This window comes from Lipotes vexillifer, unplaced genomic scaffold, assembly GCF_000442215.2.
Source record: "Lipotes vexillifer unplaced genomic scaffold, Lipotes_vexillifer_v1.1 scaffold258, whole genome shotgun sequence".
Classification (NCBI taxonomy): Eukaryota; Metazoa; Chordata; class Mammalia; order Artiodactyla; family Lipotidae; genus Lipotes; species Lipotes vexillifer.
Window position 1 is genome coordinate 875,364 of NW_006793735.1, and position 18,144 is coordinate 893,507.

At 41.6% G+C, this 18,144-nt stretch overlaps 1 protein-coding gene across 2 annotated transcripts in view; it reads right to left on the bottom strand.

Annotated features, from left to right (window-relative positions):
• The window catches only part of USP13 (ubiquitin specific peptidase 13), a 118,224-nt gene that overhangs the window by 71,683 nt on the left and 28,397 nt on the right, over positions 1–18,144 (bottom strand). For both annotated transcript variants that reach the window (XM_007466674.1, XM_007466673.1), the window contains exons 3-5: positions 16,073–16,133; positions 6,736–6,857; positions 1,063–1,205 (exon numbers count right to left, since the gene is read on the bottom strand). In XM_007466674.1, the coding sequence (XP_007466736.1) occupies positions 1,063–1,205; positions 6,736–6,857; positions 16,073–16,133 (326 nt within the window). The remainder of the gene's footprint in view (positions 1–1,062; positions 1,206–6,735; positions 6,858–16,072; positions 16,134–18,144) is intronic.

The following is an 18,144-nucleotide window of genomic DNA, read 5'->3' on the forward strand; positions in this document are numbered from 1 at the left end:
GCCTCTGGAAACACACTGGCATCTGATTACAGGAGGTGCAAAAGGAGCCTAAAGGGCATTCCAGCCAAAATGTGACAAGCAAAGACTATTGTCCGTCTTTGTAAGTTGGGTGCCCCAGAAGCAGACTCTGAGACAAAGATTTGAATGCAAACAGCTCATTTGGGAGGCTATCCCAGGAAGCACCCTAAGGGAGTGAGGGAAGAGAGACTGAAAGGGCAGGAAGCCAGTGCAGGGACTGTGAACAAGCAGATGACCCCATGGGCCACTGGGGCTCAGTCCAGCTGGGGAACTCCAGGAGACAGTTACCCAACCTGAGCATAGGGATCTAGGGTGTTCGTCCCTCCACTCCACAGTCACTGGCTGAGGGCTGTTCCAGGAGCACAGGAGGGAGCACGGCTCTGCAGCGTTTCTGACTGTCCGGTGCACTGGCCTACCTGGCTCGGGCAGGCAGAGAAAGCCCTCAAGCGAGGAGCTGCGGGTGCTCACAACCGGAGGCCTTAGGGTGGGGATAGGCTCCAGGGCAGGGGCTGGCCATGGTCAGCGTCTACTACAAAGGTAGAGATAATTCTAGAGAGAAGTTTTGAGCTTTTTTTTAATTAATTAATTTTTAAAATAATTAATTAATTATTTTTGGCTGTGTTAGGTCTTCATTGCTGTGTGCAGGCTTCCTCTAGTTGCAGCAAGCAGGGGCTACTCTTCATTGCGGTGCATGGGCTTCTCATCGCGGTGGCTTCTCTTGTTGCGGAGCACGGGCTCTAGGCACGCGGGCTTCAGTAGTTGTGGCTCGAGGGCTCTAGAGCACACGCTCAGTAGCTGTGGCGCACGAGCTTAGATGCTCTGCGGCATGTGGGATCTTTCCGGACCAGGGCTCAAACCTGTGACCCCTGCGTTGGCAGGTGGATTCTTAACCACTGTGTCACCAGGGAAGTCCCAAGCTTATTTTTAATAAAAGGCATCTGATAAGAAAAGATATAATTGCTAATTCAGTGAAGAGGTAGAAAAATAAATATTCCTTTGGCCTGTTTTGGGGGGGAAAGTTCCATTTTGCTGTCTGACCCTCACCTTGGAGGAATTCTGACTCCGTTGTCTAACTGGGTGAGGTTATTTGCATATTTGGACACTGGCAATTCATTTTCCCACGTATCTGGGTCCTGCTTTCTGTATGGAGATTTTGAGCTGAGAACTGCATCACAAGCAATTGTTACCTGTAAGACAAATACAGATGTGATATATTAAAACAGCTTGAGAGGACAGAAACTTCTATAAAATGAATTTTAAAGTTTATTAATAAATACAGCTTAATTTAAGAAAATTCAAATAGCTCAGTTACCACGAGAGCAAGATGCTAGTTTCCTGACTCCAGCACATTCTCCCTGGATCTAGCTAGGTTTTATCCTGGCCTGGAGTTTGCAATAGTAACAATGACACAAGATAGCAAAGAACCAAATCCAGTTTGTAAACCCAAGCATAAGAGTCAGATTTAACAATTGCTACCTCTTAGCAAGTGGAGTGCAAAGTATAAGGTGAACAATTTACAAGGGTGAAATTAGCAACAGGTATGCCTAGGATTTACCCAAGTGGTGTGTTTTACTCTTAACAAATATACACCCAGACAACCAATAACCTCAACTCATCACACAATGATATGTGGTCAAGGGCACCTGAATGAAATGCAAGCAGCATGGCTCCAATTCTTAATCTAGTGCAAATGTGACACTGGATGGGGACATGCCTGGATGTCTCTGTGTCAGATCAGCCCACATCATGAGCAAATCTGTGATGCCTGGCTTGGCACCGACTGACTAAGGGGGAGGGCGGACTCTCTGCTTTCTCCCAAACCCCACTGATTCTGGATATATGCCTCTCGCCACATTCGCTACTTGCTTAATGCTATAAGCTATTTCTAACTCTCCTTAAAAACATATTCTGATGAGAATGTAAAATGGTGCAGCCACTTTGGAAAATAATTTGGCAGGTCCTCAAATGGTTAAACAGAGTTACCATATGACCCAGCAATTCCAATCCTAGGTATACACCCAAGATAAATAGAAATACGTATCCACGCAAAAACTTATACATAAATGTTCATAGAAGCATTATTTGTAATAGCCAAAAGTAGAAATGACCCAAATGCCCATTAATGATAAATGGATAAAGTATTGTATTTTGATACAATGAAACGTTATTCAGCAATAAAAAGGAATGATACATGCTACAACATGGATGGATCTTGAAAATATATGCTAAGTAAAAACAAAGCCACCCACAAAGAACCATGTATTGTATGATTCCTTTTGTGATGAAAGAAACGAAAGAACAGCTTCAGGGCTAACAGCACATTTTGGCTTCTGTAAGAAACTTGCTTGCTTGCTTGGGGCGGGAAGAACCGGGTTCCTCATTGGCTGATTCAAAATTAAACAGCTCCCTCCCCCCTTGGGGACTTCCTGCCCTGTGAAGGGTATAAAAGCCTCGCCCGACTGTTAGTCGGGGTCTCACTCACTTCTCTCTGAGTGGGACCCTGTCCGGACAGTTTGTGTAAGCTTCTATACTTGTATAAATCCTTTGCTAATCTTTCTGCTTGGTGTTGGTGATTCTCGGGTGTCCTTGGTTGGGACACGGGTCGCATTTACCGGGGAACTCGACTCCAGGCGTGTGGCTCCCGGACCGCAACACTTTTGTATGGAATGTCCAGAATAGGCAAATCCACAGAGACACAAAGTACATTAGTGATTGCCAGAGACTAGAGGGAAATGAGATAGTTGTGACGGATGCCCAACTCTGAATATAATAAAAGCCATTGAACTGTCTGAAAAACAATTTTTAACAAAAATCTGTATTCTACATCACTAGCATCCTGTACAGTTAGCTGAACTTCATACAGAATATTTTCCTCTAGGTAGCACTGACAACGGACCCCAGAATAGATTAAGAGACATGCTCTGTGGTGACCTAAATGGGAAGGAAATCTAAAAAAGAGTGGATACATATACACGTATAACTGATTCACTTTGCTGTACAGCAGAAACTAACACAACATTGTAAAGCAACTATACTCCAATAAAATAAAATAAGCTACAAGGAAAAAAAAAAATAGAGACAATGGAGGAAGTTCCCTCAGCTGCCATCCCACTTCCACCCTCACCCAGGCCCTGAGCAATTCCTATCAGTCCTACATCCAAAATCTATTTGCAGTCTACCTCTTCTTGATTTCGGCCATACCCATCCTTGTTCAGCCATCGTCCCAGCTCACCCGAATGGCCACACAGCAGCCTCCTTACCATCTCCTTTCTCCCACTCTTGCTTCCTCTTCTCTGCCTGGCAGCCAGTGATCTGCTGTGAACATTAGATCCCATGCTTCTCCAGCTTAAAACTCTCCAAGGTTATACTAAACACTACCAATTGACTACACTGGGCTACCCTCAGTCAGGAAAAGGAAAAGGTCCCTGCCCTCAAAAAGCTTATACTCCATTACAGATCAGGCAATCAGGCATTCATAAATATATTTAAACCTCTTTTTCTTGGGGGGGGAGGTGTTTATTTGATAGAAGTTTTTTACTTGATTTACAATGTTATATTAGTTTCAGGTGTACAACATAGTAATCTGATATTTTTATAGCTTATACTCCATTTAGAGTTATTATAAAATATTGGTTATATTCCCTGTGCTGTACATTATATCCTTGTATTTTATTTATTTTATACCTAGTAGTTTGTACCTCTTAATTCCCCCTTCCCCTATCTTACCCTTCTCTAAACCTTTTTAAAAATATTCCCATTCATCTCCCACAAGAAATGTTATATAAGTAGCCTTTCCTTTCAATTATCAAAATTCATCTCCCACACCCTTCCAGTAATACCCCTAGAAAACAAGGTTGAGTTCACCATGAGCCTCTTCCTGATTTTATGGGTTTGGGCCATGCTGCCTTAGCACTTCTGGCTACACATCCTAATCTTTTCAGTCTGGTCTGTTACAACCTCTTTGTTGTTTCACTGACTACCTCTATCCCTTCCCTGTCCTCCTCTGAATCTTCTCCACCCTATTAGGTCTTTTTTAAGTGTTCTAGTTTGCAATGCACAGTGATAATAATAAGAATATAATATTCTCTCTTTTCTTTGAATATCCTTCCTGGTGACACTCAACAAAATTTCCTTAATCGTCTAGGACGTTATAAAACACTGACCTAGTGTTTTCAGAATACCACCTAAAATCACTTAGAGGCCCTTTTTATGGATCATAGATGAAGGTCAGGATCCATTATCCTATAATTATACTGTGAATTATCTCAAGTACAGGGGTGTTCTGGAATTGGCTCAAACTGGCTTACAGACTTGTTAAATTTTAAGAAATTCTGCAAGAGCGTTGTTAAACACAGCCATTATTAAAAATTAAATTCTATTAGCTCACAAGTATATTTTTAAAAGGTAACAAATATTCAAAACTCTTCACTCCCTAGTTGTGTTACTCTATCTTAATAACTAATCTATATGCTCTTGAGGTCACTTACATCCACATTACGCGAACGGTGAAAACGCTATGTGAGGATGTCCTACTACACATCTCTTCTCAACACTGCATTAGGTGACATGTTAGCCTGAAATGGGAGTATTTACACCATGGAAATCAGCAAACCTTACAATGCAGGGCTTTGCCCCCAGGGAGCTAGTTGCTAACCAATTACAAGCACACCAAGGCTTGAGCTCCTGACTCTAAAATGAGGCATTAGATTTCAGGCTCTAAGATCCCTACTGAGTCCCAAACACTATGTCTCTGTGACCCCTGTAACACTAAGAGGCAGTTGAACTTTCTGGTACAATCTACAGAGTACCTATTTGAAACTGATTTCTTTCTTTTGTGCTGAGAAACTCAAGAGATGACGAAGAGTCAGCTAGTTGGGTGAGTTCAATAATTTTTGTTATTTAAAAGCTGAAAAAGAATTATCAAACACCAAAAATGTAGCAACAGCATGAAAAGAAATTATAGTAACTAGCATCTTTCACATAGAGAAATCTTACCAGTTACCATCAGATAAATAAATCAGGCTTTTCCTTCTATCTCCCCGCCTCAACTTCCAAACAATTCTCTCTTTTTTTTAATTCTTAAAGTATTTCTTAATTCTAAAAGACTCTGTATTAAAAATTATAATATATATTGCTGGATATGGATTTCTATGACACTTCACTTTTCTGTAAAAATGTTCACACTTAGGATTATATTCTCAATATAAGAATAATGAAAAGTACTTAAAGGCTCTCATTAACTTTTCTCACATAACGACTTTTTCTTCATAAGGGAGTGAGAAAAATCATTTCTCATGACAGTCATTCACAATGTGCTTCTTTTTTGACAGCAGACTCAAGAGTTATATTAAACAAGGGCAGTGAGAACTGTCAGCTATATACAGATATAAGCTTTAGTATATAATATCAAGTAATGGCACGGGGTAAGACCATTTTGTCCATATGTTTTGTCCTTGATCACAGCCACATTAGTGACACAGGGAACTGGAGAAAGCAGAGGTAATTTAATTCTGTACACATTGCTAAAACGTATGCATTTGGTACTAAAAAAGATATGCTATATCAAATAATTCGAGGAAAGAGCTACGATAGCTTAATACACAAATTTTTCACTTCTATGGTCTTATGTTTAGGTATAAAGTAGATCAGAGGCAAAAGAGGCTGAATGGTGGCAACCTGGTCCCTAATGACATGGGAATCCCAAGCACAAACGTCCCCTCTTGGCAGGGGCACATGAGCAGGGGACTGTAGACAGAGTCACACAGCATCTGAAAGAATCAGGGACCTAAAGACCTGGCTTTGGTTCTAGCAAAGCTTGAGGAGGGGAAAAAATGAACTGGAATGTCTAACTCTGCTATCTGCAGCCAGGCTCTGTGAAGTCAGGATGCAACCGAGTAGAAAAGAGGAAAAGAAAGGAAAGGGAACATAGGAAAGGATGGAGCAGCAGAGACAATACAGGAAATGAGGGAAGAGCAGGAAAATGGTCTGGGTCCCCACAGGATTCGAGAATCAAAGTAAAACGGAGCCTGACTTCCTTACACCACCGCCACCAGCTTTAAGTTGTTCAGGAAGACAAAAGTTGCTCCACAAAAAAGAAGGGAAGGAAAGGGGAAAGAACTCACCACTAAACCTAAATTCTAAAACCTAGAAAGCAGTCTTCATCCTCAAAGGAACACATTATCACAGAGCTCCTGGAGACCTGTGATTTGTAAATATTGGGTTATTTTCATAATCGTGTTGCTGTTGTTTCTCGGTGGAATTCTTTTATGTTTCCCAAACAAAATTTTACATGGAAGGCCAACATGAAGGAGAGAGAAAAATTTTAGGCGTCCCTGATCAGAAGACAACCCCTCTCCAGCAGTCCCTGCACATCTCGGGGGCACAATTTGAAAATCTAAGCACCAGACTGTGGTTCACAGGTGGGAAGAGGCCAGCCCACCTGGAGCAGGCCGGCCAGTGAGCAGTGAAGCCCAAACAGCACTGGAAGTAACAGGCAGCGGAGTGTATACGGCCCAGTGTCACTGAAAGGGAACCTGCGAGGCCCTCTTCACGGAGGAGAAGCCATCTGCCTCTGTTCCTACTCCTTCCTCCCCTCCTCTCTCATTCACCCCGCCCTCCCCACCGCCCAGCGCACACACACTGCACGCACACACACACACACACACCTGACACAGAGAGTCACGCGCATCTAGCTAGCAGCCGTGCACACTCACTGACCAGGGCTGGTAACTCCTCAATATTTGGTAGTGCTATTTCATAGTGGTCTGGGAATATAACAAGTTTGGCTTCATCTTCATATTCATAGTCGTCGCTATTTAAATCGTCATCAGTATCTAGATCTGAGGAGAAAACAAAAACAAAGAACAAGAAGTGAAGAAAGAATATTCCACACCAAGGCAGCACTCACTGGGAAAGCCAGATATCCACAGGGCTGACAAACCAAGGGAGCGGCATTTACAATTCAGCCATCCATCTGCCCCAAGCCAGGAAGAGGAGGCCTTTCCATCCTTCCTAAGTTATACACACTTATCTTCAAGGGACAGATGTATAAAGAAGACTAAGTCATATCAGTAAGCTTTACAGTTAAAATAGACATTTGTGCTAGATGTTCAATTCTTAGAGACGTTTAAAGGAATAGCCTGGTCATTATGATTTGTCGGGTACCTGACTCCTGATTGCACAAGAATGGGTTGGAATGTTTCTTACAACACAACAGAAGAAAGTACATGGGTTTGAGAATAGATAAACCTAGGTTCAACTCCGGGTCCAAAGTTTAATGTTTCTTTGGGCAAGTCACAGGCCTCATCTGTAGAATGGAGATAACACTTATCTCACACAGTTTATATGGAGAATAAATAAGAAATTGTAAACAAGAGACCTGGCACATAACAGGTTGTCAATAAATGGTAACAATTATTTTAAAATAAAATCTCAATTTCCCTCCCTCTGTCTCTATCTCCCCCATCCTCTCCCTCCCTGCTAAGAGTTGTGGAAATACTGCCTAGTAAGCCAGAGGGGGAAACCCCATAATATAAGTGGTCCTGTTGTCCTCAGGCAGTGGAGAATTTTCAATAAGAAAGTCTGGCCTGTTATCTATCAAGTCATCACCTCTTTACTTGGCTCATCTCTGGAAAAGGTTAGGCAAAAAGGCTCAAGGAAATGTCCTGTCACAATATTTACATGCACATTTCAGCCTTGCATTCACATGGATACCAGAATCCCAGATCATGTTTGTATATTTAGACATTTGGAACTATGGTGACAAACAGCTCTCAAGCCATCTTCTCACACACACACACACACACACACACACACACACACACACACACAAACACCCACACACAAACAGGTACACGGATACAGGCTCTATAAACAGGAGAAAGTTATTTTACTAGATGAAGCAGCCAGCTGAGAACCAAAGGATCTAGATTCTGTTACTACCTTGTTGTATGCCTCAACCTGGAATCTTTTTATGTACAGTTCTGCTCTTAAATTCTCAAAGGGAGAGCAGTTTTAAGTGGAAAATGAGATACAGCTAAAATGCAGTCTACACATTTTGATAAAAGACTCTAAATAATAAGAATCAGAAATGCCAAAATAAACAAACAACATTGTTAGATAGCCATAAGAGGTTATTTTGACAAAAGGCAATGTTAAAGAACAGTCTAAGAGTTTAAGTAGTAACTAAAGGCATTTATTTAAAGAAAATGACTCAAAGACAGACATTCTATGTTATAAAAATCTGAATGCCCCAATACCTGTAGTTTTTAAAAATTATAACCTAAGTGTTCAATGAGAATGATGCTGGGACTTCCCTGGTGGTCCAGTGTCTAAGACTCCACACTCCCAATGCAGGGGGCCCAGGTTTGATCCCTGGTCAGGGAACTAGATCCCACACGCCACAACCAAGAGTTTGAATGTCACAACTAAAAACCCTGCATGCCGCAACTAAGACCCGGCGCAGCCAAATATTTTTAAAACAAGGAATGGTGTTGAACCCACTAGACTATTACTTAAATGATATTTTTTTAGACTATGTAAAACATGGAAATGTTTATGCCATGTTAATGCTAAAAATACAAAATTCACCTTCACTGAAAAGACAACTTTGTAGTAGTTATGGTCATAGACAGAAATTCGAAGAAAATCCGAACAAATGAAAATAATGAATGGGGAATTCCGTGGCGGTCCAGCGGTTAGGACTCCACGCTTTCACTGACAAGGGCGCGGGTTCAATCCCTAGTCAGGGAACTAAGATCCCACAAGCAGCAGAGCATGGCCAAAAAAAAAAAGAAAAAAGAAAAGAATGAATGGATGAAATTTATTCTTAAATTTTTCTTTATTATATTGTGTATAATGAGTTTAAGTAACCAAAGTATAAATCGTTTGGTTTTGTGTACACAGTCAGCTCATATAACACATTATCTAAATGTCTTTTTTCCAGAGAAAACATCTGCACTTAATGCTAATTCAAATCTTACCTGGCCAGGGCTTCCCTGGTGGCGCAGTGGTTGAGAGTCTGCCTGCTGATGCAGGGGACACGGGTTCGTGCCCCAATCCGGGAAGATCCCACATGCCGCGGAGCGGCTGGGCCCACGTGAGCCATGGCCACTGAGCCTGTGCGTCCAGAGCCTGTGCTCCACAACGGGAGAGGCCACAACAGTGAGAGGCCCGCATACCGCAAAAAAAAAAAAAAAAAAAAAAAAAATCTTACCTGGCCAAAAACAATGATAAACTAAAGCCCCCCAAAAAAATCCCACCCTGACATTGACCAGCTATGGAAGCCTGGGCAAGTTCTTTCCAAGTTCATTTTCCTCATGAGTAGGCTATGGATAATATTATCTACCCCCTAAGACTTTTGAGAGGATTAAAGAAGATAAGGTTTTAAGGTACCTAGTTAGGATCTGGTAGGTGTTAGGGGGTCCACAGATAGCTGCCATCACCCCTACCATCACCCTCGCCATCACTGTCATCTCTTCTCTACGCTCCTGACAACTAACAAAAGCACAAGTGACCTCCCTTCCCTTTGGTTGCCCAGCTCCAAAGCAATCCTGAAGTCAGTTTCAGGAGGACCAGGATATCATGGGGGATCTTCTATGTGATCTGAGTGTGGAGAAGATATGAACTTCAAATGCTTCTAGACTGTAAGCTCTAAGTGCAGGAAGTGGGTCTTATTCACCTTCTAAATCCCTAGACCCCGCACAATGCCCAGCACACACCACACACTCAGTAAACATCTGGGAAAGGAGACTTTAGGAAGTTAAGAATACCAGCGTGTTTAAGGACAACAGCGAAGCAAGAGCACCCAAAGGGCTGTTACAGGTTTTGGTTTTTTTTAATTGGTAACTGATGTGTGTTTAAAAAAGCAAGACTACTGTCATGCAAAAAGGCAGAGCTTTGTGGGGCTTCCTTACACTTATAGTTTCCTTTTATTTTTATTATTAATTCACTGGGATGGAAGGGGACCATGATCTTTCCCAAAAACCTTAATCCAATTTAGGGAAAAGTCAGCAGAGGTAACCTACACTCTGAATCTAAGGGACAAAGCTAAGGTTTCTCCTGCATATACATGACCCCACAGTCCTAAATGTAAATCTACAATTTCCAAATTTCTCTCATTAGAGTCTCACCATCCCAAAACATCTAGTTGAGGAAACTACAGAGTAACCATAGCCTAGGGACCAGCAGAACGAGCACCCCCCAACCTCTCCCAGCAGCTACGTTCCACAGGGACTATTAACTGGCAATACCTGGACGGGACATTTTACAAAGATAAAAAAAATTTTTTTAAATACCTCCTCTTTAACTCTACTTACTGATCTGCTCAGATACTTGAGAGAAGTGGCTGGGACCACAGCCATTCCAAGAAGTAACTATGGAGCAGCACAGCGGAGGAAAGGATCCCTAAATCAAACTAGGGCAGTGAAGCCCGGCTCAGGGTGCTCTAGGCCTGACTGTATTGGTGTTAATTTGTGTGCTGGAGGTGAGCAGTCTGCTGCACCAGTGCCGTGAAATCTGACCAACTGCTCGCCCTCACGAGAAGGTACAGAGGCAGCTTCCTTGAGCACAGACCCTGTTCTTAATGACCTACTTCAGATGGAAACAGCAAAATAGAGTTTACTTGAAACTTCTGGTCATTATAGGCGCAGATGAGTTTTCTGAACAGGCCCATTCCTGGAACTTTCCACAGATATTCTGTTTTCAACCTGTTCTTCATCAAGTATGAATGACAAGGCTAAAGACAAAAATGTGGAATGTAAGCTCTCTGAGGTTTAGCAGTAGCTCTTTGACATCCCAGTCTTCAAACATGGAAGAACTGACTCATTTACTCCTGTCTGTGAAAGTTGCGGGGGGCCGGTAGGGGAGTCAATAAAAATGTGAACATTTAACACTTTTTTTTTTGAATTTTATTTTATTTATTTTTTTATACAGCAGGTCCTTATTAGTCATCAATTTACATTTAACACTTTTATAACATACCAAAGATATGGCATTTTTAATTAAATTTATTAGCAGGTCTTTACACAACTACACACATTTGTAGCTTTAATGTATAGGATATACGAGATTAGGCCAGAATCACATCACAAGTCCTGGGGTATTTCTTTGAAGATCCCAGACTCCCTTCCATTCCCCCTTCTCTCCTTCCATCTCATCAAACAGTAAGTTTTCTATCAGCCTACTCCCAAAATTCACAATCTTTCATATCGCTGTAAATTATCTTTGCCAAAGACAGCCTAATGGTGTCCCTTTCTAGCTTAAAAACATTATTGCAGAGCTACCCACACTTTCCCAGTTCACAGCACCCTTTAGCATCCCAGCACCCTTTAGCATCCCAGCAATTCTTGCACAATACCAAGAATTGGCCCTAAACCAAAAGAAATGCCTGATAGTTCTTTTTATTTAGTAGTTCGGTCCAAACAACTTATTACGTATTTATGTTCTAATAAGTTAGGAACCATTTGAAAAGATAATACACATAAATTGAAAGGAAATGAATGTTTTATTTCAGTCTTAAATAACTGTAATTCCTTACTAAGGGGACGTGTATAACTGTGAGGCACTGCAGAACTTCTCTTTGAATCAGACTAGACGCTGCCTCCCTTATTTCCCATTCCACATTTATTTTCACATAGTACTTGCCTTTTACCACAGAAACCACTAAAAAAAATAGCTTCACAAAGAGATGAAGTCACTGAAAGGAGTATAGGATAGCGAGACTACATCAAGCTAATCTCTCATGCAATGTTCAAGCATCACTGTGTTCCCTTGAAGAGTTAAAATATCCTGTGATTTACCGGTGAGTTAGTTGCGGCAACCTGGAGTGCCTCAGGACACAGTTTTGGGAACCAAAGTGTTAATGGCTCCCCATGGCCTACAGGAAAAAAGTCTAAAAGCATGGTATATGTCTAGACTATTGCTGGAAGAACACGCAACATATATAAGGATGTACAAGCAGAAAATATTATTTGTCTCTGGGCAGAGTAACTAAGTGGCTGGGAGACAGGGAAGGGAGAGATAAAAACTTTCTTTTCATTATGGAAGCTCTTATAACTTTTCAATTTTAAGTTTTGTCCATGTGCTATGTATTCAAAGAATATTTTTAAAATCCTAAATCCTAAAAGAAGCATAAAATTTCTATGATTCAAAAATTACCAAGAATTGTCATTGTTGATTCTAAAAAACATTACCAGCAAAAGCTAGACCTGAGGGAAGGATCCCTTAACTGGGGTTTCACGTAGATGACTATCAAGGTTATCAGGAGGAAGAGTGCCTTGAATGCAGGGGTAGAATGAGGCTCAGGAGACTTGAGTAAGCAATTCAGCACCAGCTAATGGCCTCAGTTTCCCTTATAAAATCAATACTGAAAGTCATAACTAAATGATTCAATGGTTTCAATATCACTGTTGAACCAATGGAAAGGAATTAGTCACAAAGTCATTAAGTAAAAGGGGATAAAAAGCTTCTATCCAGGAAAAAGCATTAGTCATCTGCATGTGTTTTGTGAAGGGGATAAAGGGTCATCATAACTACATTTCAATAGCAATGAAAAGGTACTTTGTAGTCAAAGAAACAAAGAGGCTACAAGAGAGTTCTTCTCTTCATGAAGAGACAACCCAATGTCCCTTTTAGGGAAGGAAACTGTGGCAGAGGCTACTAGCTGCCTCCCAGTATTCATTCTCCCTTTCTTCCTTAGTAACACACTTTATTCAGTTAAGAGACTTTACTTTCCAGCCTCCTGTGCAGCACACACCATAGCCAGGTGACCAAGTTCTGACCAGAGAAGTGTAAACTAAAGTGTTGCATGGGGATCTATGAAAAGGCTGACAAAAAGAAGTTGAATCCCCTGGGAGATTAGATTTTTTTTTTTTGTCCTTTCCCCTTTGTCTTCCCTGCCTTCCAGAATGGGGATGTGATGGCTGGATTCCCAGTAGCCATTTTTGGACCATGAAGTGTCCATGAGGTTAGAAATTACAGGACAGGATAGAAGGTGAAGTAGAAATGTGGGAAGAACTTAGATCCTGATGAACATGAGGCCATCACATCAGCCTGGATTTGTTGCTTCCCAACATCCTCTATATGAAATGAGAGAAATAAACATCTACTTTATTAAAATTCACCAATATTTTACATTTCCAATTACATAAATCAGGGTAGCTCTAATACAGTCTTTCACTGAAATTAATTTACAGGCCACACCACCTTGAAAACAGAGCTGTGATCAGTGTGGCAAGAGAAAAGTGCCTGCTACTGGGAGCTACAAGGGGGTATAAATCAGAGCTTGCAAAACTTAATCCTTACTAATATAAATTAGTGATGCATCTGAGTATAAAACAATAGAGAGAACTGGGGCCTAGGACAAGCCCCAGAGTGCCAATGGCATTCAAATTTAAACTTTTTAAAAAGTGGTACAGTCCAAATAGAACATTTTTGCTGGGCTGTGAGTTTTAGGCAGATCCTGTGGCTTTCTAAGACATGAAATGTTGAGAGAACACAGACAGCAGCCTATAGAAAAAGTCCAACTGAAAGGAAAGGGTGGGCTACTTCTCCCAGGAAGCAATGGAGGGGTCCACACAGTATGAAGCACAAAACCTCAGTGCTTACATTTGGATTAATTTTTAAAACAATTACTTGACAATATCCGCTACCACCAGTATGATCACTAGAGAAATCAAACTGCAGGGTCTTTTGAATAAAAGACACAAAGGTTAGGGACTTCCCTGGTGGCGCAGTGGTTAAGAATCCACCTGCCAATGCAGGGGACATGGGTTTGATTCCCTGGTCTGGGAAGATCCCACATGCCGCAGAGCAACTAAGCCCGTGAGCCGCAACTACTGAGCCTGCGCTCTAGAGCCCGCAAGCCACAACTACTGAGCCCGCGTGCCACAACTACTGAAGCCTGTGCGCCTAGAGCCCATGCTCTGCAACAAGAGAAGCCTCCGCAGTGAGAAGCCCATGCACCGCAACAAAGAGTAGCCCCCACTCTCCGCAAATAGAGAAAGCCCGAGGGCAGCAACAGAGACCTAACGCAGCCAAAAAGTTAATTAATTAAAAAAGAAAAGAAAAGCAGCTAATTTATTTTAAAAAAAAAAAAGACACAAAGGTTAAAGGATAAGAGGTCAGCTAACTTCTTTATTCAACCAAAGAAAATAATGAAAAATAACAATGTAGGTCAAAATATTCAATTATTTCCACATTCAAGAATGCCATGCTAATGTCATTTAATTCAGAAGAAATCAATTATCTCTAGTTGTGGAAGGGAGCCGAAGGCTTATAACCAAAACATCAGAATGCACGCAATCATTTCAGCTTTCTGGCTCATTCTAAGCTGCTCTGAGTCTAGTTGGTTTAATCTGCGTTGTGGTCCAAAGCCATGACAAGCAGTGGGAAAGATTGGCCTGTGTGGAAAAACCAACTGCAGATAAGCCTCACAAAGAAAACCATGGGCTGAAAATCAGAAGCAAAGACAGCAAGGGTGGGCCCAGTGCAGGGTAACAGAGAATCCAAGTGGGAAGGAAACTCAGCTCCAAGACTGTTTTCAATGGCTTTGCTTGTCAAATAATTAATGTGTCTTTTTATTACAGAAAAAGAATTTAAATACAGATAAGCAAAAAAAGAAAACTAAAATCACCTCAATTTCACCACCAGGAAAGTGAAATACTATTAACAATTTGGAGTACATTTTGTCAGACTCTACTAGACTCTCAGTTATATATGTATGTGAGTATGTGTGTACACACATACATATATATACACATACTTATATGTACGTACAATACAGATATACACACATACACATACGTACGTGTACACACATATAGATACACATACACATACATACACACATATGTATATATGTGTATAAATTTTCTTTACCAAATGAAATTACAATATGCAAACAATTTTGAAATTCCTTCCAAACAATAATCCTAGGCATTTAGAGATATAAACTTGCTTGGTCAAAAATTATCAAACCACTTTTTTCTCCTGGGAAAACCATATCAGAAGTTTAATATGAAATATCATCACTTTGCTGTACAGTAGAAACTAACACAATATTGTAGAGCAACAATATGGCAATAAAAATTAATTAAATAAAAAAGAAATATGATCATGAGTACATGATACAGAAGTCAGTATGTATTTGCATGAGCAAAACTGGCTCTTCTGAATGAGGGAAACAGAAAAGCACTATTAAGCAAACACCACAGTGATCACTGTTACAGGCAAGATCCACTAATGGATGATAAAATTAGCAGGCAAAACTTTAAGGAAAAACAAGTATTAGTATAGTCTCCAAGTATCACTCCCAAAATATTTATTAATTATACTGTAATCTCATAGTGGAGAAACCCAGCAGACACTACCTGACCAAGCAATCGAGGTTAACATCTCCAGTGTGAAGACAGCTCAGTTTCATGTGCCCCCTGATATCAGGCCCTGAGAAGGGCCCATCACCTGTGTGGTATTCTTGCCAAAAATGCACTTCCTCAGGCTTATCATGAAGTAACATGATAAACCAAATTGGGGTACGGTCCACAAAACAACTGGCCAGCACTCTTCAAAAGTGTCACAATTATTAAAGACAAAAAAAGTCTGAGGAACTATCACAGATGAGACAGGATTAAGGAAACATGACAACCAAATACAACATGGGATCCTGGAAGAACAAAAAAATAGTGAAATACTATTTCGTTAGTAGAAAAAATAGTGAAATACAAAAAAAGTCTGTAGTTTGGCTAATATCAAAAAAAGAAAAACTATCTCTTCTTTAAAGGCAGTGAAAAAGGAGGCCAGAAACAGAATCACAATTTCTCTCCAGTCACTATCAGCATAATTGCTTCAAATCACTAACCCAACAAGAGTGCTGTAAACATTCTTCACCACCAGGTAAACATAAAGGGGAGACAGATCACCTCGAGTTAAATTGGTTCCTCTCATCCTTAAATTGTAGAGCAATAAACAACCTATTATTCCAAATCAAACATGCACATGCACACACATACACACACACAGAAAATCCAGGCACACTATTGATAACTATTTACATTACCTAAAAAAATCTTGGAATTCCTCCTTTTGGGTAAAGCTCCACCAGATGCCCCTCTTACCTTCTGAAAAGAAAACAAGAGGTTGTGAAAATTCAGCCTATGGAACAGATGATTGGGGGTGGGGGTAAAATCTCAGAGGTTCCTAGTTTTTATAAAAGGCTAAGAGGAAATATTCAACCTGGACTAGAGATTCCAGGATAAACAGGAACTTGACCCAGGTCCATGAAGGTAAGTGAAGGGCAATGCTACTGTTCTACCTGATTATGTTTTCACCAAATTATCAAGAAAGCACCTCTGGAAAGGGAAGTGAAACCAGGGTCAAGGTAAAGTGGACACTTCAACTTCAAATCAGCACAGGCTCCCAAGAGGCTGGAGCCCATGCCCTGACTGGAGCTACTCTGGAGAAATGGTAGCTCCAGGAGGGAGGCTCTTGTTCCCCTGCTACCCACTGGGCCCCCTGTGCTTGGTCCTAGGTGTGCACAACTACTACTGTTGAAAGAGTTCATAAATATTAATAAAGAGTCACTGATATTCTGGTCATAATAAGCCTCAATCTAACTGCCCTACACATTTTTGGAGCCCCAGCTGATGGCTGTTTGCCATCCTAAGCTCCATGTATCCTCTACCTCTGGTGGAGGTCCCCAGCAACAATGAAATAAACGTCTACCAAGTGGTTATGCAAAAGAAGTCATTAATTATCCTTCTGATACTTGCACAAGAAATTTTACTCTCAAATAGGACTATTAAAATGTTTGTTTCAATGGCCAAAACTCTTATTTCCACACTGCGTGTTCTTCCTGTTATTAGAAAAGAGCACGTTTCTAACACGCTGCAGTGTGGGTCAAACCCCAACATCTTTTCAAGCAGGCTCATGTTACCGCAGCACCAAGGCCTTGCTGCTTCTTTAGTTTGCCCTCCTGTCAGTCTTAAGTCTCCTTTCCCACATTTTATTATTTCGCATTGAAAGTGGACTCATCTTTGTGATTCTCACAATAAGTTTTTACAGCTTCTACGATAAGTTTATAGTTCACATCTCAGGAATACAAAATTATTGAACCCTTTAGCTCAAAATCATGTCTCTCCAAATACTAATGCCACATTCGTGTCACTGCTCTTAGAATCCGTCTCCTCCAAGATCTCAAAGCCTCTGTTCCTCTCCCCTCCACTTACCTGCCTCAAAAAAGGATGAGATAAAACCTGCACCAAAGGCATATTTAACCATCCACATTTACCAATCCTGGAGGTCACTTGCAATCTCTCTATGGAAGTTTACGGCATCCTTTCACTTGTTCCAACCTCAATGTCCCCTCCACTCCTGCATGACAGTGAGGGGAGAAAGGAGACGAGGAGCTGCAGGGAGACCTGCTGGACCATGAGGCTCTCCCCAGACGAGACAGTCACACCTCAGACTCAGATTAGATCCACTTCCTTTCAGGAAAAAAAACCCCACAACTACCAGGTCTTCCTTCAAAAGACCATCATCTCTGTCCCTGCATCAGTCACCACTAGAAATCGACAGGGTTTGAGAAACTGGAACTCCTCAGTCAGCAGACGTGACTGCCAGGCTCTGTGCTGGAGCTCAGGCTGCAAAGTGAGTGAAGACACGCTCCAACCCGAGGAGCTCACCAGCAATAGGAGGGGAACATGATGCAAACAAAGAGCACAGAACGGATTCTGGTGAGTGTTAAGAGAGGTGAGGATCATATCATAAGGAAGAAATGATAGTTCTTCTGGGGATAGAGGGTATGGGCAGGGCTGGTGAGGTAAGAAGAGCAGCAGGCCTGGCATATAGCAGCTGCTCTGTTAATACGTGTTGGTTGGTTGGATGGATGGATAATGGATGGGTGGGTGGATGATGGATAGATATATGGATATGCTGACCACAGGGAATGCAACAGGTAAAAAAGGAATGGGGGCGGCTTCCCTGGTGGCGCAGTGGTTGAGAGTCCGTCTGCCGATGCGGGGGACACGGGTTCGTGCCCCAGTCCGGGAAGATCCCACATGCCGCGGAGCGGCTGGGCCCATGAGCCATGGCCGCTGAGCCTGCGCGTCCGGAGCCTGTGCTCCGCAACGG